At 37.3% G+C, this 24,951-nt stretch overlaps 1 protein-coding gene across 4 annotated transcripts; it reads right to left on the bottom strand.

Moving 5' to 3' along the window:
* Positions 1-432: 432 nt before the first annotated feature.
* Positions 433-24,858, bottom strand: HOOK1 (hook microtubule tethering protein 1). 4 transcript variants are annotated; one of them, XM_090146736.1, is made up of 23 exons: positions 24,657-24,858; positions 20,249-20,334; positions 18,487-18,559; positions 18,105-18,155; positions 16,432-16,564; positions 15,491-15,558; positions 14,328-14,390; positions 13,294-13,377; positions 10,415-10,581; positions 9,753-9,893; positions 7,983-8,184; positions 7,341-7,451; positions 7,071-7,158; positions 6,927-6,987; positions 6,235-6,375; positions 5,524-5,611; positions 5,022-5,056; positions 4,370-4,452; positions 3,875-3,975; positions 3,464-3,565; positions 2,360-2,428; positions 2,113-2,182; positions 1,186-1,301 (listed from the first exon to the last, which is right to left on the bottom strand). In XM_090146736.1, the coding sequence occupies exons 1-22, from the start codon at positions 24,705-24,707 to the stop codon at positions 2,147-2,149; spliced, it is 2,034 nt and encodes a 677-aa protein (XP_090002862.1). In that variant the 5' UTR covers positions 24,708-24,858; the 3' UTR covers positions 1,186-1,301; positions 2,113-2,146. The 4 variants fall into 4 exon arrangements, with proteins under 4 accessions (XP_090002859.1, XP_090002861.1, XP_090002860.1 ...); XM_090146733.1 differs by lacking the exon at positions 2,113-2,182 and having other exon boundaries at positions 433-1,301; positions 24,657-24,854; XM_090146735.1 differs by lacking the exons at positions 2,113-2,182; positions 24,657-24,858 and adding an exon at positions 24,386-24,537 and having other exon boundaries at positions 433-1,301.
* Between the last annotated feature and the right edge of the window lie 93 nt (positions 24,859-24,951).

The following is a 24,951-nucleotide window of genomic DNA, read 5'->3' as shown; positions in this document are numbered from 1 at the left end:
CAGCTATAATGAATTTGTTCTAGACAGTTTGCAAAAAAGGATGGACATAAATTTCTTAAAAATACAGTTCACAAAAAATAGAACGCTTTTTCAATAAAGAGACACACGTTTGGAGAAAGGCAGCAACTCCCCCCTCAAGTGTCAGATATCAGTTCTGACTTTTCTCCCTCAGTCTTTGCTGCCGAGGATTAGCAAAGTAGCATTTCACTTACCTGCATAGCACAGTTAGTTCAAAATAATTGCAGTGAAACTACATTTAAAAATGAAGAAAAATAATTTCTATTCCTAAGGTTGTATAAATAGCTGGAAATAAAGGTTTCTTCCTACACCATCACCACCTGCAGCCTTGTCCCCTCATCCCCCCACGTATCTCACAAATGCAGTGCACAGGTACTCCAGACTTTTAAAACATAGCCCAGACTTGAGTTAATACAATAGTTCTTTTTTTTTTTTTTTTCTAAAACAAAAGCTTATTTGGCTTTGGTGAATTCAACATCTTCAAGGTAGGATTTCCTTAGTGTATATAAGCACTAACTTGACCTTTACTTAAATAGATTGCATAATTGTGTCTCCGATTTGAGATGATAAAGCCTGTCACCTGTTATACAGGTCAACTAGTAATACAATTTTAAAATTTTATTTTTAAATAAACGCAAATATTTTCTTGCTTCTAAAATTGTATTTTGTATTATATTATCTAAGAAGTATTTTTAAAGCATGTTACCAATTTTTTAAAACTTGATTTTAGAAGAGGCCAGCAAAAATGTCAAATATTGCCAGTTTCCTGAAGTATATTTTTGCATAACATCTTCCTATTACAAAAGTCAACTCTCTAGCCCAAATAAATTGATTAGTTTTAAATATATAGTGCCAATTTTTATATTTACAATATATCTTCAAGGCAAATATAAATCTTAAGTTGTGCTTGTAAATACATACTGTAATTATTATATCTACTTCTATTGTGCTACCTTCTAGATACCACTGATCAAGTTAATTAAGCTAAGTTCTTGATAAATTCTGATGCTGAATTCACAGATGCCCACCACTGTAACATCATCTTTCACCAAACAGTTGAAGTAGAAGCTATAAAACACTTAAGGACACTTTAGCAGGTAAGCTTCCCTCACGGTCCTTATGGTTCAATCAGATGTTGCACTTGGTACTTTAACAGGGAGATTCCTTCTAGTATTGGTGACATGGCGCTGTTGAGCTAGGAAGGAACGTCCTGGGCCATCCCTGCAGGCACCATCACTGCCAAGCAGTCTAGCTTCCATACCTAATTTCTGGAGCGTTAGGCTCTGCAATAAGATAACACTTATTACACACAGCAAAAAAAAAAAGATTGGTCATCTTTCACACACATTGTTAATACGTATAAATAATTGCTTTTACTATACTTCTAGTAGAACCTTGTAGTGCCATACAGGGTATGAACCAATGCAAAAGAAAATAAGATTCATTCATCACAGAATATGTTAATTTTAGTTTATTGCAAAGTTGTTCCTTTATTAAGCATGCTGTTTAACTTTGCTTTCATTGTTTGATTTTCCTTCCCAGCCTTCATGAAACTCTATACATTGTTTCAAATGAAAATGAACTTTCTCTAGTCCTTTTCACAGCAATCTAAGATCTAACACTACAACACTGCTGTAAGTATGACTAGTGTAATTTCACAAATGCCATGCTAAAGACTCCACAGATCTGAAGCAGGAGTCTGAAAATCTTTGGAATCATAGCCTCTCTTTGCCTAAAGTTATGTGAGAAGTGGCTATTGAGCATTAAAGAATTTGGTTTGACAAATCCAGGTGGAAGCTTATGACAGCTTATGACTATTAAGATGGCAGTCATGACCTATGACAAATTTTAAATCTCCTGTTCCAAAGCCAAGCAGAAAAGACTAAATATAATAATTTTACCAAATAGTTGACTATTAAAACATTCTCCCTTTATATTACTATTGGGAAGGTTGATGCTGGTGTTGATGCTTGCAATGTTGATTCCAAGTTACCTCAAGACTGGAAATTCTAATAATTCTAATGAGCTAGGACTCATTAAACTTTGCATTCTTGCCTGCAGTCAGCATTAGAAAGTACAAGAGAATGATCTCACTTCATACTCGGGGTCTCAGGCTCCTCTCTTCACCTTAGTTCAATGTTTTTAGGCATGAGGCCATGCTAACCTGCAAGTTGGATATTTCAGACAAGTAGCTAAATCATTGGCTTTCTGTCCTAAGCACCAGTTTATAGTGAACATCCAAAAAAAAAAAAAAAAAGAAAGATGTAATATTTCACTGCCACATTTTGCAACATGTACTTTTAAGGTTTCTAAAAGATTAACAAATGATCTTTTGACCCACCTTGTTGTACCATGCAGTTACAATTAAATTTTCCTCATAATCACGTAACTTAGCGAGTTTGTATTCAGCCTGGAAAGAGATTGGAGAAGACAATCTCAGATAAGACACAGAAATTGTCTGCATAAATTTACTGCAGCTCAGTGAGGAACATAAGTTATGCAAAAGAAAAGCTTAAGCATGTAAAGTAACTAGAAGGTGTACAAATGTAAATAAATTTGTTTCCTTAAACAGCACAGAGATACTTGAGACAGTGACTACCTCAAGAAGCAACAAACCTTTACACAGAAACTGAAAATAAGTTTCTAAGTTGAAATGCAAACTGGAAAAATAAATTGTGAAAGTGCATTGCAAAGTCTAGAAATAGTCTGGAAGTCTTTTTGCACTTTAAAGTGAAAAAGACTGAAAGACAAGAACATAACTTGGCAGAATATTCTTGTCACATTACTGAATTTCTATTCTCTATATACTTATAATTACTAATTTGTTCATGTAAAAGAAATTTGAGGTCACAACATTTGTTAAGCCTACTCTAGGCCTACTAACTCATAGTGATGAATTCTGCTTTTGCTCAAGTAACTCGTCCCATCAATATTGTTATGGAAATGAATGCAGCATTTCCCAGTTTTCCTTTGTCTTTGGACTGCTGCCAATGCTCCTTCCAGAGAAGCACAGGCAATGAAATTTTACTAAATTAGCACGTTTTACACTTCAGTACAGTTTCAAACACTCCAGTTGATGAAACCACTGATACCATGGGTCTAGTAAAACTGTCATTGCCCTAACACCTAGTTAGTCACACAAACTGAATTTCATTACTACTGAAAAAGATCAGACTCTGCAGCTCTGTACAAGTTACCGTGTGGCAGCAAAATCCTTACTTTTGTGCTGTACTTCACTTAACACATCTTAAAAGTTTTTAGAAATATTCCAAATCTGTGTTTCAGACGTACAAGGAAAGACACTGCTAAAAATCTATAGGTTTAATAATCTGTGCAGTTCCTAAATAAAAGGAGCATTAAAGAGTACTGGATCATGAGTAACTTAAGTGTCCAAGAAAGCAGAACACATTAATTGAAGTTACTTTGAAGTACATATAGATTTTACCTCCAACGCTTCAATTTTTTTGTCTCTCTCTGTTATCTGTTTTCTAAGCAACATGATTTCTGCGGATGCTGGATTCAGCTTGGGATCCAAGGTTTTTATCACCTATAAAAGGCAAAACAAATGCATGACATATCAGCTTTGCACCTCATTTGCTCACAGGAGAAATACAAAAACAGACTGAGTATAAGTTGGGCAGTGAGGATGAGAACCAAGCTTTTGTTTTCTTAATCCAGTATGAAATAGGATATTAAAAGTTATTGAAGATGACCAATGCATCTCGTTGTTCAGGCTGAACTATATACTCTCGTACATTTCTGACTGGAATCAAGTAATCAAGGGCAGGAGATGTTTGGGAATGGGACAAATCAATACATTCAACAATTTGTGTATCTTCAGAAATACGCCACTCACATTTCTTGCTTTTTCAAGGTACATTTTGTATCTTTCTTCCATTGCTTTCATGTCCTCATCTTTTTTTCGTAAGGCTGCTTCCAGCTCCCCAATCTTCTGGGCTATTTGTAGAAACCATGAACAATGACAACCAAAACAAAGATAAACACGGTACTTAAGCCTCCTCCCCCTCCTCCAAGTAACTTTTCAGCTGCTATGCAGTTTCCTACCATAGGGTCCCATCTGACTCTGAACTCCCATTTATCATTCAACAAAAGTAATGCCCCAACCAGCCTCTGCCTCTGTGTGCAAAACAAGAAGCAAAAAAAAAAAAAACAAACCACCAAAACCAAAAAACCCTCCAAGTGATTGTTTTTTTAATTCTGTTTCAGATCTACACGCAAGAAGAAAGCCTTATCCAGACTAGTATCTCATAGTCCAGATACTATGCAAACCATTTCAGAAGAAACAACACAGATTCACAGAGATGAAAAAATAAACAGACAAAAAACTTACGGTTCTGACTAACATCAGGCTGTAGTTCTGCAAGAGCAGCCTCTTTCTTCTGTAACTCATCATGAACTTCACTCAATTTTTCCCTACAAATGGAAGAATTAAGCTTAATTCCATACATGATTTCACACACAGTTCTAAGATACAGTAGTTGCAAGTTAATTGTAGGAAATGTTTAAGCAATAGTTTTAAACTCTGGTGATTCCTTTGAGTTTAAATATTAGTATGCATTTTGGCACAGTGATACAAACTGTAACTGAGATTCAATATAAAAGTTACTTAAGGGTAGAAGCAAGAAACAACGTGAACAACAAAAAAACCTCTCTAGTACCTCCTTAGTATGAACTCAATTTGTTGAAAGGATGGATACATTTCAGAATAATTAAATACATTTTGAGTTGAGCAAGAGTGATGTTTATAAGTGTTACAGAATCAGAACAACTACATTACCACTGGTGAAGAAGATATGATTAAGTGGATACCATTGTAACAAGATTCTCAAGACCAGAGCATAAGGACTCAAATGCTAATATTTAAGACAGTGACTCAGAAAAAAACACAAGACGTCACTGTGACGACTTGGGCAGTTTACATGCTACAAGAATCAAATTATTTGGCATAATTAAGTTACTGTGGATGCATATGTGTTACTTACATATGTGCTGCCAATTTCTGCTTCAGATTGCTAGACTACAAAGGAAAGTTAAAATTCAGTTAATTTCAGTATTTCACAATGTGCAATATTAAAAACAATCCTACAAGTGATCCTTGAAAACTTATCACATCTAAAAAAGTTAAGCAAGCTTTCGAACCTCCATTTTTTATTTATTTCCATAACTGCACTCAGATTTTTTGCACCAGATAGATGCCAACTCCAATATCTTTCTTTCTTTCTTTCAAGTTATCCTTCTTCTCACAGCACCGCTTAAGCATAAAACTAGAGACTTACTGAGGAGTTACAGCTTCTTAAATGGGGAGGAAAAAAATAGAAAAAAAAGCTTCTAGCTAGGATCCTACTTCCTTAGTATCTGTCAACACCAAACACACTGAAAAAGAAGAGATGCATCTAAACAATATTTGATGCTGCACTGAAGGATTTTAAACAAGAACTGTTAAGATATATTCATCAGGGTCAAGAAAGCTGAGCTTTCACTTACTCCTTCTGTCTTGGAACCTTGTTCCTGTAAAGTCTTTTGCAGATCTTCAATCTGCTGTTGTAACTCTCCAATACGCTCCTTGTTTAGCCTTTTAGGTAGAAAAGCCAAGAAAAGACAGTTAATATAATCTAAACAGATCACAGTACAGTGAGTTTTTTCTTCCTGCCTGGCTGATAATTTTGCAGAGGGTTTACCCAGCAGGACATAAGCCACATATAAACTGATTCCAAGTTATTTTAGTATGACTTAAAGTTCTACTGAAACAAACATTTGGCAGCTCTATTAAACATTTTATAATGATTGAACTGGAACCATTTTAAGGTTTAAGTAAACTTAACTGCTCCTAAATTATCGTGTCCTACAAAACTGCTTTCAGCATTTGTTAACTGACAGAAAAATTCAAGCCATATCCCAGCATCATTTGCTTGCAGCTTTAGAAATCGAGTTTACATCCATTCCATCAAGAATCAGAGCTAAAAGTATTCTACAGACAACAATTCCTTCACACCAAGCCAGACTCAGAGCTGCCAAATTTTACGTCATATTTAAGATTTCCATCTAGCTTGTCTTGTTATCCCTTCCTGTTCATTTCACACTGGTGAAATTAAATGGGCAATTGGCTGCCAGCACAGTCTGTGCTATAGATGCCTGCCACTCTGAAGGACCAGAAACCACATTTTGCTGTATTTTAAATACTGTTTCGCCCATCACCTTTTTTCAGTTTCTAGTTCATTTACTGTCCACTGTTTTTGCTCTAGCTGTTTCTGGAGCTCTGTAATACGTTCATTTTCTGATCCTTCCTGTTGCAGTAGAAGCATCTTATTTTCATGCTGAAGCTGAATAAACATTTCTCTGAAAAAAAAAAAAAAAAAAAAAAAAAAAACCACAAGAAAAGAGTCACCACTGATTAAGAAAAAAGAAGAGATAAAATTCCTGTTCACCTTAAGTTGAACACAAGTTCTCCTGAAGAATGTAAATAGGGTAATAATTCAATTTTGGATGGAAAGGTAACTTAAAATTCTGAAACACCACAAAAGGATTTTCTTGAGATGAGCAAAGTGGTAAATTATGCAACTCCAAACTCAAATTATTTGTGTCTTTATGCTTCACTCTGCCAGACTTTCAAGATAACCAGAGCTAGCAACTTGCTATTCTATTTTAGCTGCGGCATATTTTTGTGCATTACATATAGAAAACTGTTATGTTTTTAAAAAAGAATGCAAATCTATTATAGTATGGGGAAATAATTACTAACTACTACATGAAGGGGTTTACGTAAACATAAGGGATGCAAATCAAGAAGTGGGTGAAAAGGCCCTGAAAATACTGAGCTTTCATGGAGACAATTAATGTTACGCCCCGTCCACAAAAATCATAAAGCAAACACAACCTTTATGTCTTACCTATATTCCACCGGCAAAAGCTCAGCAGCAAGATTATCATGACTTTTAATACGAGATGCATCTGAAATTGCAGAAGTTCAGTTTAACAAACATACAAAACCCACTGATTATGAGAGAAAAGCCTCTGAAGATAAAGCAGTATACCTGTTCGACTCAGATGATCCTGTTGCATCTGTGAATACCGGAGCTCTTCATTAGTCTCTTTCAATGCATCACACTGTACTATCAGTCTCTAAGCACACAAATTTGAGATGGAAGTAATTAATACTGCAATATTTTAAGCCCAAATAACATTAATAAGGGGTAGCACTAACTTTTTTTTAATATATTTTTTATTTTACAGAGATATGTGCACACAGACTCACTTAACACACAATTTATTTTCATTAGCTGTTCAAATAAGCTCACACTTACCTCTTTTTCTTTGACCAAAGCTTCATGTTTTTCTTCAAGTCGTTTCATTTCAAATGCTAATTTATCAGCTCTTTTAGATTCTTCAGACAGCTTGTTATGAAGCTCCTGGACCTTTTTATTAAGAGATTACATTTAGCATATGAACATGCATGTGACATTTAGAATTACGTGAGAACCTTCATCCTATCCTATGATCATACACATAAATTTTTCTCTTTAAAATAACTTTTCCTGATATTAAGAACATTATAGGCAAGCGATGATCTCAGTAGCAGCTAAACAGTTTCTCACAAGAACGTAAGTTAACTCAGCTAAATTAAAGGAGAAAAACCTCCAAATAATGGACAACCAACCAATCAAGAAGGAAGCTACAGTTAAGATTGTTAAAATGCTTGTTTTCCTCTGTTTTTTAAAAGTGAAGAGCTCTAAGGACATAATACAGGTTAAGTTCATGGTCTGTTAAATTAATGTTGATGTTGTCATCCATAGGAGGTAACCACCATTTTTGAATATTCAAGCCCATGGCATTTTAGATTAAGCTACTTATTATTATTTTTTTTTTCCGATGAAACAAAAGTATTTTCATTTAGGTAACAGTATCTGAAGAAAAAAATAACATCTTTAGTATAAGTGCAGCCCTACCTGTCTTTTGTAGGTTTCTAATTGGGCACGGGCTGCATTGGCTTTCCTTAGTTCATCTTCCAAACTGACTGTATTGTGCATGTACATCATGTTAGTTTCCTGCAGAGATTTGACTTGTCTTCGGAAGTCATTCAGATCCTGCAGCTTTTTACGATACACTTCAACAGTTGATTCCAGCTTACTTGCTTTGTCTGCAGTAGCTCTTAAAGGATAAACAGGAATTAGAAGACAGACTGTTCTTTCAAAGATTAAATAAATCAGATTCTTCTTACATGCACATTCAAGCTATTTTCAAAGGAAGATACAACATACTTCAGAGCAGAGTTAAATCGTGCAGCTCTGTTTTTAACTGCAAACTTGCCCTTATATGCAAAGATTGTTGATAAAAAGTGAAATCACCACAGGGCTTACGTTAGACTAAGTCGATCATGTGCCAGAAGTATGAGCAGAGGTTAGTGTATCAAATATCTCTATGGAATTCTGCAGAGTGTAACTTAAATACACCACAACATCCTGTGCTGCATAGTTACCTCAAAGTTCTGGTAAGTGGAAAGGACAAAAAAATGCAGATATCCTCATTAGAGGGATACCATGAGAACAACCATTAGCAGATATGATTAAGGATTGCCAGCTGACCATTCACAAAATTTAATATCTGTCTCATGTCACTAGAAGCTAGTGCAAGAGAAAATCTATTATTAAGATGTTATTATTTCTGATGTTATTTAAGAACCACTATAATGTAAACACCTGAAATCATTTTTTTTCTATGTTTTATTCATATTATGGCCACTGATCCCGGCATTAGAAAAAACTAAGCATGGACTTTTTCCTGTGGTGATGTGGCATTCCCCAGTTTTCCCTTCTCTTTGTTGGGATAAAAATACTGCAAGAGAGACTTGAGATAACACTTGAGGGTAAGCACCAAACCATAGGGGAAGGCTGATACATTGTTTTGTGATGCTGCTGCCCTGCTGTTGCTCTTTCTCTTGGTAACTTCTTTCTGCATCAGTATGTTAAGAGGATTTGCTGGCCAATTCAAATATGTGATGTAACATGGCAACTAAGCAAGTAGGACCGATGGCTGGACCAGACTCCAGAAGTGACTGCTGCTTCGTCTGCTTCGACACTCAGCTGGATGTGGAGGGCTGGGAAATACTAAGGGTACCCCCAACATTTATATGCTTGCACTTGTAAGCCAGATAAGTGATGTTTATAGTAGGCCTTTATGACATTACAGTTGACATAGTGGTTGAACCCGATTATCTTGAAGGTTCTTCCAACCTAAATGCTTCTATGATTCTCTATTTTATAAATAGCAGTATCAAGTAGTGAACCTAAATCTAGCCTAGAATTCAGATACGAAAAGTTATGTTAAAGTTCTAGCTGCACGTGTGCTCTCCTACATCAGAAAAGGCAGGCTCTTGCCAACACGAATGTCCCCCTTTAGTAAAATACACATATATATCCCTACAAAAATATCTTAATTCTTCCAGAGCTTAAGCTTCCTTTCATCACACATGAACAGCAATTTCTGTCTTCATTTAATCTTTCTTTACAGAAGAACTCTATGTTGTTGTTCTTATACAAACAAGAGAAGCTATGCATGTAAGCTTGCTCTTCATTTCAGCTTTAATTAAGAGCCCTTTTGTAACATGCACCTTGTATCTTGTTTAGGCAGGACTTACCCACAGATAGAAAAATTCTTAAGAAATACAGAGCTTTGAGTTTAGTCATTAAATCCTACTAATGCGGAGCAGAATTATATACCTAAGAATGTCATTTTCATCTTTCAAGGCTCTAGATTCCTCAGCCAAAGAGGTTAGTTCGTTGTTTCTGTGTTGTAGTTCAATCAATTGTTTTTCTAGATCTTCGCAATGGACACGATAATCATCTTTGGCAGCTTCAAGCCTATCACAACAAAAACAGGAAGTCTGTTAAGAATATATTCACCACACATTTTGCTTATAATGTTCCACTTAGTACTACAACTATTAAAAATAATTTTTTAAAAAGGAAACCTATTGATTTAAGAAGCCAAAAAATGGTACAGTAAGTACAAAGCATTTTAATGTCTATTTTTTAACCCACAATGGATTATATTACATATTCTAGATTATATTTATTATTATTTCAGGGAACCATATGAAAAAATGTTTTGTTTTTTTTTTACATATGGATCACGAAGACTAATGTGTGAAAGGACCATAAAATAGCAATTACAAAATAACAACTTGTTTTTCTTATTAAGGTTGAGGACTGCCTTTAAAATAGATTAATACAGTAGTATTAATCTATACTGTGTGAAGTGCTACTGAATTTTAGCAAAAGAAATTAAGATGGAAAATCCTGAAAGACTACCAGAAATTCTCAGGATGTATTTGACATGACAAGAAAGGCTTTTTTGAAAGAAAAATAAAATGGTTTCATACCTGAAGTTTTCTTCCTGCAGTTGTTCTAGCTGCAACTGTGCATGAAAATACTTTTTTGCTACCACGGTATTTGGATCATCAAGAGAGTCATCTAATTGCTCCAGCCTGTCATTCAGAATCTCATTTTCTGACACCAAGCTGTTCTTTTCATCCTGAAGGGCAGCCACCTAGTACAGATAAAACACCATCAACATTATAAGACCTGTCCAATTGGAAATAACTAGAGCAAGACAGCAGCACGTCACCAAATTAGTTTATGAGAAAGGCTGAGTGTTTAGAAACTTTAGAATGTAATATACATAGCATACAGATGTTTAGTGTTTGAAAGTTGTGAAGCACTAAAGGAAAAGTATCTCTAAAAAAAGAAACTTTTGTAACTGAAACCATGGAAAAGGCGTACGATGCGATATGGAGAGAAACTGATTTTCAGTAGGAAAGATACAATGGGTACCATACAAAAACTGTTGTAAAGGTACTCTCCATCTTGCTTGTCCTTAACAATAAAAGCAGGATGGCACTGGCTAGCACACTAACACAGTACTGCCGTGCGCTCAGCAGTGAACGGCTGCGCAAGAAGCGGTTCCAAGCGCCAGAAGCTGGTAAGCACACACGCAAAAGAAAAAACCTAGACTGCTTCAGATAGAGCATGCATTTTTTGCAACAATCAAACAAGTTCGAAACTGAGTGTTCACAGCTAAGCAAATGAGAGTACAACACTGTACTGAAACAGTAGGTATATTAACAGCCATAAAATGGGGGAGGATTAAGAGGGTAGAACTTTTAGAAGTTTTTCTAGTGAAAACTACTGTGTTAATTTTAACATCCTGTCAAACATAAGAGCATGTAGCACATGTTAGTTAACTGGCATTTAAACAGGGACAATATGCTTTGTGGGTTATGCTTTCCTGAATCATAAAGAAAACCTACCTTTCTTATATTCTTGGAATATATCAAGGAAGATTGAGACCTTACAAGTGAATTTATTAAGAATTAGTTTAAATGAGAAGTGTCAATCATTATTATGGCTTCAATAAATAAGTTAAAAAAGCATATCATGGTGACATTATTAGATAAAACATCAGATACATATAATCTAAACAATGCAACATTAAGAAACAGCACGTTTGTGATTGTAATTTAAAGATTTATGAAACAGATCTAATAAACAAAACTGTATTTCCTGCAGCACTTCATTAGATGCTGGCTTTCTAGGTCCAGCCCTTTTGAAGTACCGGATAACAACTTATTGTATTCCTGCATGCAGAAATATCTGTGAGTAAATAGCCTATCAGCCTTACTCAGTGTAATACTTCCTGTCCAAGGTTCAGCCACTCCTTAGATCACAGAATGGCCTGGGTTGAAAAGGACCACAATGATCATCTAGTTTCACCTCCCCTGCTATGTGCAGGGTCGCCAACCAGCAGACCGGGCTGCCCAGAGCCACATCCAGCCCGGCCTTGAATGCCTGCAGGGATGGGGCATCCACAGCCTCCTTGGGCAACCTGTTCCAGTGCCTCACCACCCTCTGGGTGAAAAACTTCCTCCTAATATCTAACCTAAACCTCCCCTGTCTCAGTTTAAAACCATTCCCCCTTGTCCTATCACTATTCACCCTCATAAACAGTTGTATTCCCTCCTGTTTATACACTCCCTTCAATTATTGAAAGGTCACAATGAAGTTTCCCTGGAGCCTTCTCTTCCCCAAGCTAAACAAGCCCAGTTCCCTCGACCTTTCTTCATCTCTAGAAGTGAGAACTTCTGAATAGTAAATATAATGCTTTTCAAAGTTTAACAACTGTAATCTGCAAGTTCAACTGTCAGAGCAATTCTCTGGCACGTTTAAAAGAAATTGTTTTCTCCTTCAGGGTTCTATTCACAAGAACTTTTATCTCTCTGCTTTTACCAAGAAGGCTTACTATTAATTAATATTTTATGTCTCCAAGAAGATCATCTTACGTATCTACAGTTAGTAACCAGAACTCCCTTTCTATGCAGACACAACTATTTCAGTCATTACTGTCTGTAGGAATTTAAAATTGGTCTCTGGAGTTATTTATTACTAAGGCTCATACAGCCAGTACAGCACTCTGGCTCCTACAAGAAGATGCCCACACAAATGTTTGCTTTGTACAGGATCAAATATGAGGTGAGCTGCTTTATCACATAAGCCTCTTTCTATTCTCATAAAGAAATCAGACTTAGGGCTATAGCACTTTTCTAATTTTCTTTAGGAAAAAAAAAAAAAAATCAAGTTCTCACTTATTTCTGTGAAGTTAACGCTCATTTCTCAAAAGAGACTCAGTTAACTGCTATTACCACTAAAAACAGAGGTACATGTATTATCTTTGCTGTTAAGCAAGGGGCTAAGCAAGCAATTAGATTCTTATTATTTCTATTTCTCAAAGTATTCTCCATGATCAAACTGTGTATAAGGAAGCTCAAATTTTTAGATAAATTTTACAATCTTTTATCAACTGCTTTTGAAAACAGCATAATTTTCCTTTGATTAAATCCAATGACTGATTAGTAAATGAATGGCATTTCTTTTTAATATAAAGTTCAAAGGACTAACAGCAGCAGTGACTAAAAGCCATGGCATTTTCGTTTTGATGGCTGTTTGCTACTGGAGGCGAACATAAAGGTAACAATGAAGCAATCTCTGGGTTAAGAGCTGACACAAAACCTCAGCTTACATTTCCATCAGGAAAGTCATTGTATTAGAGTGCAGAGAATGGTTGCTACCCCCTCCAAGAAAACACAACTAAGAAATCTCATTAAAAGTTAAATGAATACAAAATTCAGTTTGACTTTCCTAATTTCTGCATCTTAACAACACCACTACTACATAATAAAGAAATAAGCTGCTTACTGTTTCTTACCTGTAAATCTAGCTCTTGACATCTTTGTGCCAACTCTTCTTTTTCTGCTATTGCTTCTTGAAGATCCTCCAAAGCTTTTTTAAGCTTTTAAAGAACAAAGACAGTCAAACACTTCTAGTCTCCGAAGTGTCTCAATTGCTTAAATAAATCATTTAAAGAAGGACATTAGGCACTCACACAGAGTTAGAAACCTATATCTACTGTTGGATCAGAACCTCAGTTCATTTAACCACAGTTTAAATGAGTACTGCTTGTATTAAGTCAAGTATTGAAACTCAAACATTCAGATTCAATACAACAACTTATGCTAAAGGCAAAACAAAAACAAATAAAACAAGGGTAACTGTACTGTCACAATTTCAAAATCTATGCCTGTTAAATGCCTCCAGTTCTTTGGATCACATACACTCATTAACTAAGTTGTGAGACTCATACATGTGGATCAAATCTAAAAGTGAGATGCCTATCTTCCTTTTCTCAACATTAAATTCATTGTCAATACAGCAATATCTTTCAAAATTCAAGCTTGCTCTGGGCAATCAAATACCCTTCATCTCAGAAGAAAACAAAGCATTTAGTCTGATAAAGCTGAGTCTCGATGTACACTTAGCTCTTCTTGCAACATAGGTTTGAATTGGCAGTTCTACACCAGCAAGGAGGATTACCTAGCTTTCTTCACATATATTTTAAAGAAGCTTGATTAGCACAAGCCTTTTAATCCATTTCTTAGAACTGACAATGAAAGAGAGCATTACCTTACTGTACAATAGCCTACACCAGGATATTGCTCTATCCTTTTTGAACCAGTACAGTTTAATGTCAGCTCTGACAGAACAGACATCAAGCGGTTTGTGCAGAGAGAAGAAAAAAGATCTAATGTATTTGTTGATTGTTTTGTTGTTGTTGGTTTTATCCATTTTGTTTTGTTTTTAGAATTGGAGTGGAAGAGCAGTCCTCTTCATTTGAGGGAGGTCAAGATACCAGCGTCACGTTCAGTCTTGAACTACAACAACTACAGAGTATTAAGCACTTACCTGTTGTTCCATTTCACTTGGTGCATCACTTGCAGAAGGACCCATCGCTTCCTTGCTCATGAGCTACAGAAAAAGGCCACGGGAAGGAAAAAAAAAAAAAAAGGTTAAATAGGAGGCTAATATTCTGAAAATCCACTGTCTACTACTGTATCCCAGCTGTATTTTCTATCACATCCTTATTCCCCTCCAAATCATAAAAACAGATTAATAATAATAAAAATATTCATTGTTGATACAGAATTTGAAGAAAATCTAGAGTAAGATGACTGATCCTCCCCCCCCAAAACTGAAGTGCAAACAGTAACATGTTACTGGATGAATATATTCCTCAGTCAAGTTAAAACAGCAGACCAGAAGACAGGATTTCACCCCACAAATTTAATAGTTATCAAATTTCTTTGTGTCATCGTAAGCTAATAGTCATTAAAAGCAAACAATGGGAACATTAACACAGCTTTCCTTGATCTCTGATACAAAGATGCACATTGTTTGTCAGCAGTTAAAGGGCTTTAGTGCTTACTCAGGAAGTACAGTATTATTTCTCGACCTCCTTCAGAAAGTTTGGTCAGAAAACAACAAATGAGGTGTATGGAATCATTTCTGTAAATAGGATGGATTTTAAAACTATATAGCTCATTTTAATCAGAAAATTTTAAAGTCTAATACTATCTCCATTGTTATCTTGAGGGGGGTGCATTTACACATTAATTTTTCATCTAACGTCAGTATTGTAGTTATTGACTACTTCCACATTTTGCTGAGCATCAGTCCTGACCCTCACAAATGTGACTATGCTCTGAGCTGGATCACTGAGATGATCCAACTAAGAACATAATAAGATGGCAGTGGGAGGGAACCATGACAAAAATAGAAGAGACTCAGCTGGGAGTTTGTACATCAGGAGCTGTCAGAACAGTGCAGCCCCACAGTTACGATCAGCACAGTCTGGATACAAGACTACAAGCAGGGAAGAAATTTCAGATCCAGATTCCAATATAATCAGCAGTTGGCAATTAGATATGTTTCTTAACATTTCTAGATGCACCTCCACAGGTTGTACAGTTGGACATGGAACTAAAACCAAGACTATTTGGTTGGAGTCCATTGTCTCCAAATAGTTATGCAATTTCTCAGCTGACTGCACTAAGCTGGGAATCACTTACTTCTTGAATGGCTGTCATGACAACATGCTGAACAGACTCTTCAAGGGTCATGATATTTTGTATGTGTTCTGTGGAAAGTAAGATTTGTAGTGATTAATAACAATGTTCATCTTAATGGTTTGAAAAACGTGACAGCTTTTTAGAAAGATCCAGGAGAAACTGTACTCTAAAAAGCTGCTCCTAAAAAGGTAGTGCTCTTCTCACACAGAGCACTACCATTAACCAACATCACCATAATCTAATAAAACAGTAAGGAATTATAAATTCCTAAGTGAACAAATTTATCCTATGTATAATAGAGAAAGGAGATCAAGACACCCATATTTCCACAGCACTTTTTCTAATACCTACCTATACACATGTAAGTGAATAATTTTTTGCAAAAAGTCAAAACCCTTGCAAGTGACTTAATAAATCAAGTGTAGCAAAAGACATTTACTGCTAGTATCTTCATTCCCAATGCAACCTGACAGCTTACTTCCTATGCACTCTTTGATGCAATCATTCCAGACTACCTAGGAATCAAACCTATTTTATGAATGAAAGCATAGCAAGGACTTTTAAGCCACCAGCTCTTATGAGAGAAAACAAATAAAACTTTAGCCTCTACAGATAAACAAAAGGTAGCTTTTCATTTAATTTGCTTGAGTGGTAGTAGTTGAATAATACGTTTGAAGTCTTTAATCGTATTTTACAAAGTAGGAATAATTTCCCCATGCATATTTGAGACTATTCTGACCCAATCCTGAACAAAGTTTGAGTTTCATATACAAATTTCCACAGGTTTTCTGTTTTTAAGTAAATGCCACTTTCAGATTAGGCATCTGAATGCAACAGAGACATCTTAATACATAAGAAAGATTCCACATGGCTTCCATCTTAAAAATCACCACGTCCTGAGGCAGTCTGCTGTTTGTTCATCAGATTAAGGCAGTACATACCTTGTTTCCTTTCACAGTTGACTGCACAGCCTAAAATAAGCTGCATAAGCCTCCCCAGTTCAGTAGGATCTGATTTCTCAGAAATCTTATTTAAGTCCGGAATAAGTTCTTCTGAAATCTGCTGATCCAAAAACTGAAAAATAATTGAAAAGAGAAGCCGGACTTTTGTTTTTGCTTACCATGAAATCATGAGTCATTTAAGAAATTTTGACAATGAAGAGGCCATTAATAAATTTGTTATGAAAAAACTTGAAAGGAAAAGCTTTTAAACATTAAATGCAGAGATACAAACCAAAAATCCTGGTTTATGAGAGAGCACATATTATTAGACTAGGAAACCTGAAGTGGCCTCGATAAAACAAATGTTCTTAACACTTTTGTTACAGGACTTCATACATGATACAGATGTAACACAAACTATCCTTTTTCGGGGCAAGAAAAAGCAGTTCTAAACTCCCTCTCCTCAACCTGAGTGTGTACTTGGGTAGGGGGTACTCAATGCAGTGCTAGCCAATGTCTTATGAACCTCCGTACCTAATGTTTGCCTCCAATCTAATCAAAAGCAAATGGCATTAAGATATACTGAAATCAGTCAGCAATTATTTATTGTCATGTAGTTATGCACTTTAATAAGAGTTCATTAGAACTGTTCTAGCAAGAACACAAATTTTGAAAGTCTATTAACTGGGGTGTGTCATCTTTGTTATTTTTTTTTTTAATGACCATTTGCAGAAGAAAATAAAACAGCAGTAAACTAAAAGATCATATGACAACCCTCAGATATGAGATAATTATTTTCTTCTATCAAGAAGATAAATATAAATATATATGTGTGTGTGTGTGTGTGTGTGTGTGTGTGTGTGTGTGTATACACACACACACACACTCTAAATTCATTTCCTCCCTAATCTTTAGAAAGTTTTTCATCAACCTAAACAAACTCCACTCCTGGGCTTGCCAGAAAACTTCAGTGCTGGCAGTATGGAATGGCTTGGCACTTGATATCACAAGACGTGAAACCAGGAAGCAGTAAGATGATGGAGTAAGATTCTCTGCACCATAACCAGTTAATCATTGTCCATAAAAAATTCAATGCTTTCTATTACTGTTTGTTTTTATTTTTTATTTTTTATTTTTTTTTAAGTCATGACAAGGCACCCATTTACAGCTACTGTACTTGATCTGCATAAGAGAGAACACCATTATCTTTATCCACAGAATTTGTAATTTATCCCCCAGCTTCTAGATGAATATGAGAAAAACTTGACTAAGGCTGTTAAATGTGTTCCCGTTGAATAGGAAAGGATTAAAGCTTTACTTGGAAGGAGCAAAATGAAGGTATACCCAAAAGCCTGCAGGATTCTGTAGTTCAGCACTTCTGCCGCTTGCCCAGGCAGCAGCAGAGAAATGGTTTCCAGATTATACTCCAAGTCTTATCTAAATTATACATGCTTAAGTATGTATATGCATGATACACATAAACATATCCAATTTTATATGATTATACTAATTTTATGTTCATTCAGACCTCTCATTTAACCAGATAATTACTACATATGTCCTAGCCAAAAAGCCCCTCATACACACTACTTAGCTGAGGTGAAAGAGGAAAAAAAGGCCCTAAGTGAAAGAGAAAAACGTATTTATTGATTAGAACAATCAGAATTCCATACCTCATGATAGTAGTCCATAATCCCTTGCAGTATTTTCTTCAGATTACTGGACTAATTGTTGTACATGGAAGATAAGGTTACAGGTTTTTATTAATCTATTATTTAAGTACAGTAAAATCAATAATTTTTACAATCAAATGTTTATAAAGCAGCTCTGGAAGAGGACCACAATGACAGAGGAAGAGAAATATCACAACAGAAAATCCCCATGCACCAATTCCAGAAGTCACTCAAACTATTAACAAACAGTTCAAGTACGTTCAAAGTAACCTTAACAAGCCTGAGCTTAATTCTGATCCGTAGGTTTTGGACTGCCAGGCAGGCTCAGGAGAGACACCAGATCTACATTCACAAAACTTTTTTTAATCAGAGTTTTTAATACCTTTATCCTCCAGTTGTCACCAACATCTTCTTTAATGCGATTTAGCCAAGATGCATCAAACCAAGCAACATCTCTGAAATGAAATTAAACGATTGAAGCATTAATAAGCACACATGTAAATAAATAAGGCACCAGATTCTCAGCATTAAATCATCATGAATTAACCAGGGTCTTTAATGAAGCAAGAACTCCAGGAGATTGCATGTTATACTCATGTCATAGGAAATATCCATCCTTCTGGCTGAATTAAGATGGCATCTTCCCGGGCAGAAAGAATTTCTGTACATGTTTGAGCCATCTAGACCTGGAAATACAAGTAGGCAAAGGCCTTTGTCACGCTCAGTTACTACACCTACCAAAGCTGTCACAGTGCTGTACAGAAATGTCATCACTTGGAAAGTGCTGTCATTAAATTTGCTACATACTTTTGTACATTTGGACTTTTCACAGCATTCACTGCAACTATTCAAAGGCACTTATCAAGGAAAAAAAAAACAGACATTTTATCTACTTTCATTTTATAGTAGTAGTTTTTGTTTGTTTGTTTTCTACCTCTGTTTAGACAGAACTATATTCACTTTCACCAGCAGAAATGAGTTGTTGGCAGAGGAGTTTATACACTCTAAGCTGCAAAGAGTTACAATCACATCATATCTAACTATATCTCAACCTATACACAGCATTGTTTATCCACTGATATCAAAGAACCTAATACAAGACAGATATTATCCCCACTTACTATTTACTAACTTGCTTATAAATAAAATTGACCAAGGCCTCTACAACCCTAGCATCACAAAACACACAGTAAGCCAGTGTTCTGGCCATTATGCTACATTGCTGCTACAGATCTTTGCTTGTAGGAGTGCTGATTATTTCTTATTCTCTGATCCTGACATGGCTGTCTGACTGACACACTGGTTTAGCAATAGTGGCATCCTACAGGGACATCGAGCTAAGTAACAGCGACAAGCAGAGCTTGTTAACACACACAGCACAAAGGTGCTGGGAAGTGACCCTCAGCAAATCTTCGCTAGGCAACCCCACACCATTTGTTGTAGACCTCATGAAAAGGGTGAGCTGTGTTTACACAACACTCTTCAAGATCTGTAAAAATAAACCTTTTTAGGTTGACAAGTAATTTCTTAATAATCAAAAATATAGTTTGTGTAAGAGATGATAATTCAGACCTCTCCTTTATTATTGGAATCACCACCAAAACTGCAGTGATAACTAGTTTCTATAAACGCCTCATGTCAGAATCCTCTCTGAGGAGACTTCAAGTTCGAAAATTAACAGGTCACTCAATTGAGCTCTGTTTGTCATCATGCCAGCACAACTGCAATGATTTTGCTGCTCATCAGCCCACTACCACTCCTTTAAGTAGCAATGGACCAGTGCCTTTTGAACTTTTAGTTCCTTATTCCCTAGAGGAATAGCCCTAAACTATGGGTATCCACAGTAGAAATACTACTGATAAGAAAATTGAAAAAGATCGTACTTTTTGCCTTATTATTCCTAAGTATAAATTTAATAATACAGTATCAGAATATCTCCTCATCCCCTTCTCCTTTCTATCACCTTATTATACCACGATATTTTTGTTCAGGGGATGATTTAAAGACACGCTTCATTTTCTGCTACAAGCTGAAATTGCTCTGAATTTATAACTATACAATAAACCTCTGGGTGGGAAAGTGACTTACATACACAAGCCTCAAGAAAATAAATACCTGTTCTTTGAACTTATGTATCAACTTACATTTGATGAAGCACCTGAGCCATGGCAACGCCATTGGTCAAATCCTGAACATTTCTGCAAGGTGCAGCAGTGTTGAACGTCTGCAACTAGAAGAGTGAAAGAGATCACATTTGTTAGTCAGTGGACAGAAGGACACAACATTAGTTACCAATTTCCTTTTCCTTCGTTAGGAAAGAGGCCCTTCTATATACATTTCAGACTGTTCCCTTCTTTTGTGGGCAGTCTGAAATCTTTTTTGAATGATGTAGATTTTAACCTAATTACCTCAGTATTTATAGCTGTTGATTACAACTTGTACCTTAAAAGTTTGCATTGCCATGCTTTGTTTTTTCATACTAGTGCTTTTATTATAAATCAGATTATAGATAGCTAATTTGGGAAACTGAAGGTCACATTCATCCACCCCTCAGATTATGTTGGAACACTTAATTGTGGACACATATTGCCTCAAGAAAAATTGGCATCAGACTGGAAGCGAATACTGAATAAGATAAAAATAATCCAGCCTTTTATAGATGCATTTTCTAACAGAAGTCGCAGCACAAATACGGTGTCCTGAGATTATTTGGTGATTAAGAACGAAAGGTAGAAAATTATGCAAAAACATTGGAAAATGCAGTTATCTGAGAGCTACCACACACTTGGAGGATATGAAGATGACTGAGACAAACTGAAGCATTTGAAGCAGTGCAAACTAGCAATATATTTATTTCCTTGCAACACAGGAATTCAAACGTCAGGCTACAGATGTTCTTATTAAAATGTGCAATTACAAAATACTGTTACACAGAATAAATTTCTACTGCAAAATCTACTATACATCTTCTCCTCGAAATGATATTTACAGCTAAAATAGGTTTATATTTCCTGGTACTTTCCAAGCATTGCACTACCTCGTGCATCCAACCACGTTTAAGCAAGTTACCTCCTCTACATATTTCTACCTGAAGATTAAGCAACAAAGCCCCAGTTTTCACTCGTCACCTCTATTAGAAAACCAGATTACAGATGGAAGTTCTTTATAGGAAGTTTACCAATCTATTCTATATGAATTATTCAATCTGATCCTTGTGTTCTAGCTGCTGCTTCTAGGCACAAGTATAAATACAGTCCCTTTGTGCAAGGACTACACAAACAAGATTCAGCTCCCATCCTGACCATTCAAATTTTACAGCTGAACTCAAAGAAAGAACAATTTCAACACTTCTACGTTGTTACAGAGCACTGCAATGAGCATTTGCTTGTCAGACTGCTATACATATAGTAACTAACTATCCCATCAGTTTGAGGCAGCATCTATAAAACCAGCATCACACATCCACAGGATGCTCTTTTGTCAGGCTATCTACTAAGCTCTGCATCCAATAGTAACAGTTTCAAGCTATAAAGCCTTAAAACAGAGGTACCCATGTTCTCAAGTCACACCACATCAGCAAAAAGTTTCTAAAACTGCTCACTTAAGCCCAGAGGGGGGAGAAACAAACAAACAGAATTTTTTATTCATTTATTTTTCAATTTCAAAAGTCTGCTGAAAATCCTGTATTAAAGCAAGCAAGAAGTCAGTAATCCTTGCAGGTTACATAAAAGATTAAGCAGAAAACAAACCGAAGCAGCAGTGATTGACAGCACTGCTTTCTAATAGCGTAGCAGCTTTCATGTCAACACAGGAGCAGACATAAGCTCACACGTCAAGACTCAGCACACCAGAATTCAGGGCTTTATGGCACAATACTTCAGTGCTGCCTTGGATACACACCCTTGTAAACCAAATAAATTGCTAAGCAATGTAACAGGTTCTGTCATTTTAGTTCTATGACCAAGGCCACCCAATTCTGCAAAAGCTGAGCAAATAGCTTTGGAAATCCTTGTGGTGTGCAGCTGCTTTATGTATGCTGCTATCTAGTGGAATAAAACAGCTCATTAAGATTAAGCAAAAAGCAAGAGCAAGAGTTTTAGTCTCTCTGCACATTTGAAAGTTTTTTAAGAGTCTACAAACAATATGATAGTAGGGGTATTAATTACAGATTCTCCAAACCCCATGCCAATGCAGTCATTTCCTCTGAGTGTTTTTTCTGTATTTACAAAACCAACATTATTTGGGAGCACAGGGAGGAGGTTGGTAGAAGCAGCTGTAGATTTTTAGTCTGCACCATTACTAATTTTTTCAAGTTTGATTAGTTTTTCTAAATGTAGCCTCAAGGACACGCTGCTACTCAAGCTAAAGACCATTTCAGGAGCCTGGCTTAAACAACCACCCCATTTATTACTAGATCAGGAGCAGTTATCTTTCTCATAGGCATACACTATGACTATACACAGCCATAGGGACATTAACATTACAAATGCTGCCAGTGCCATAAAGCACCGAAGTAAAAGCACATCTGTTGTAAAAAAAAAAAAAAAAGCCTTCTGTCTCCATGCTGCCGTACCAGAACTGGGAAGGACGACTTAGCTCCACCAGACTTTTAAACTCCTTCCTTTTAGAGACAGTTTTAAAACACTGTTTTCCTCCTGCATCTTCTGATTTGCATACGTAAAGCTTTGGATTATGCACTCTCAAATCAGATATCTAAAAGATACTTTAAGAAGGAGACCATAACCAAGCAGAAGCAAGGTTCTCCTGTAAACAAACCAGTTCAGTAGGTTTTCATACCAGCGGCTGAAAGAAGTTTTGTCAGTGACTTCTGTACAAACAAGATCAAGCCTTTACCGTGACATGATTTTTATTAAGCTTTGGACACAAAAAGATTCAATTAACAAGTGTCACATCTGTCACCTGCACCTCATTTCACATAATTCAGCTCTGATTTTAGATGAGGAGTGCAAATGCAAAATGAACTGTGGGAGGAAAACTGATTCTAAGACACGCTGTACTTCAATCCCCACGTGCATTCCCTATTCACTTTCCTCCCCCTTTTATTAATTAACAGTGACATCAGATGACACACACCAAACACACATACGCTCTAACACTGCAACATACACACACACATATATTTAAAGGCCAGTGTGCACAAATCCCTCACAAATACATTCAAGGCGTTACAGTTCTCTGGCCATACACCTACAGAGGATCTGTTATGCAGAAGTGACCCATATGTAGGGAGGTTTATCTTAACACTGCTCCAGTTTGGAGACGAAAACAGCAGAAAACTCTGAGAGGTACAATACCAGAACATACTTTACAGAGAGAGTGGTGAGGTACTGGAACAGACTGCCCAGAGAGGTTGTGGATGCCCCATCCCTGGAGGTGTTCAAGGCCAGATTGGATGGGGCCCTGGGCAGCCTGGTCTAGCATTAGGTGGGAAGTTTGGTGGCAGGGAGGTTGGAGATTCATGATCCTTGAGGTCCCTTCCAACCCTGGCAATTCTGTGATTCTGTGATCCCCAGCTGTACTGACAGAGCTCCTACCATGCCACTCATAGAATCACAGAACAGCCTGTGTTGAAAAGGACCACAATGATCACCTGGTTTCCACTCCCTGCTATGCGCAGGGTCACCAATCACCAGACCAGGCTGCCCAGAGCCACATCCAGCCTGGCCTTAAATGCCTCCAGGGATGGGGCATCCACTCTTACCCAGAGTTGACTTCACATGCAGAAACAATTTTATCTTCTTCACTTAGAAAATTGATTCTGCAGTGGACTGGTGAGTTCTTAACACAACTTAACACAATCTTAACACATATTACTTAAGTTAATATTTCTTAGGAACTCGTGCACATCCCTTGTGTGGTTTAATGCAGCTTTATTACATTTTTCTGTAATGTCATCAAAACATTCAACTCAACGACACCCACGTTACAAAACTATCGGGTAGCATTTTTAGGCAGTGAATGTTTCCTACTATAAAATGTGCCCAAATTGTCGGGAAAAAAGCCAGGGAGATACAGCAGCAGAACACAAAGTCATAAGCAAGGTGACCAGGCTTTTGTTGTACTGCCAAATAAACAAACGCAAACTTTTATTACTACAGAGACCTGCAGACCCTTCTCAGACGACTCCTCCACGTCGCCTCAGGATTCCCTTTGAGCCCCAGCTGGATACTGCGGCCATACTAAACAATTAGGCACAAAAGAAACTTTCGAAAGAACAAACTGAACGAAGCTGCAGGGTTTCAGCTCCTGATGATGCTCACTGTTAATTACAGAGCGGTTTCCACACTGGAGAACCACTGCTCGGGCCCACAGGACATTCACCACACCGCCTCCACAGGGCTATTTCTGACAGAACGTTTTCCCGTCGTCAAGCACCGTCTCATGACGCAGGCCCGGATCCCACAGCCCGCCCCCCCCCCGCTCCCTCACAGCCCCTCAGCCCCCGGCCCGCCCTCCGTCACCGCGGCAACGGCGGGAACCCAACAGGTGCCCGCGCGGCCCTGCCGGAACGGGCCCTCCCGCGCCACTCACCCACAGGATGAGGCTGTCGCAGAGCAGCGGGTCCGCCGCCTTCGCCTCCATGGCGTCAGCCTCCTCTCGGCGCCCGCCGCCTCCGCTCAGCGCGGCTGCGTAAGCATCCGATGCGCGGAGCGCGCTTACGGCGGGAACCGCGCGCGGCTGACGTGACGGCGCCTGCCACGCGCCCACCTCCGCGCAAAGGGACGGACGGCGCTCTCCGCACGTACACGTCAGCGCCCGCCCCCGCCTTCAAACGTCGGGAGTGGCAGAGGGTACAACCAATCAGCGGGCAGGGCTGCCGCTCCTC

The sequence above is a fragment of the Phasianus colchicus genome, chromosome 9, assembly GCF_987193195.1.
Source record: "Phasianus colchicus chromosome 9, bPhaCol1.hap1.1, whole genome shotgun sequence".
Lineage (NCBI taxonomy): Eukaryota > Metazoa > Chordata > Aves > Galliformes > Phasianidae > Phasianus > Phasianus colchicus.
Note: the sequence above shows the minus strand (reverse complement) of the source record. Positions and strands in the feature narration are given on the sequence as shown.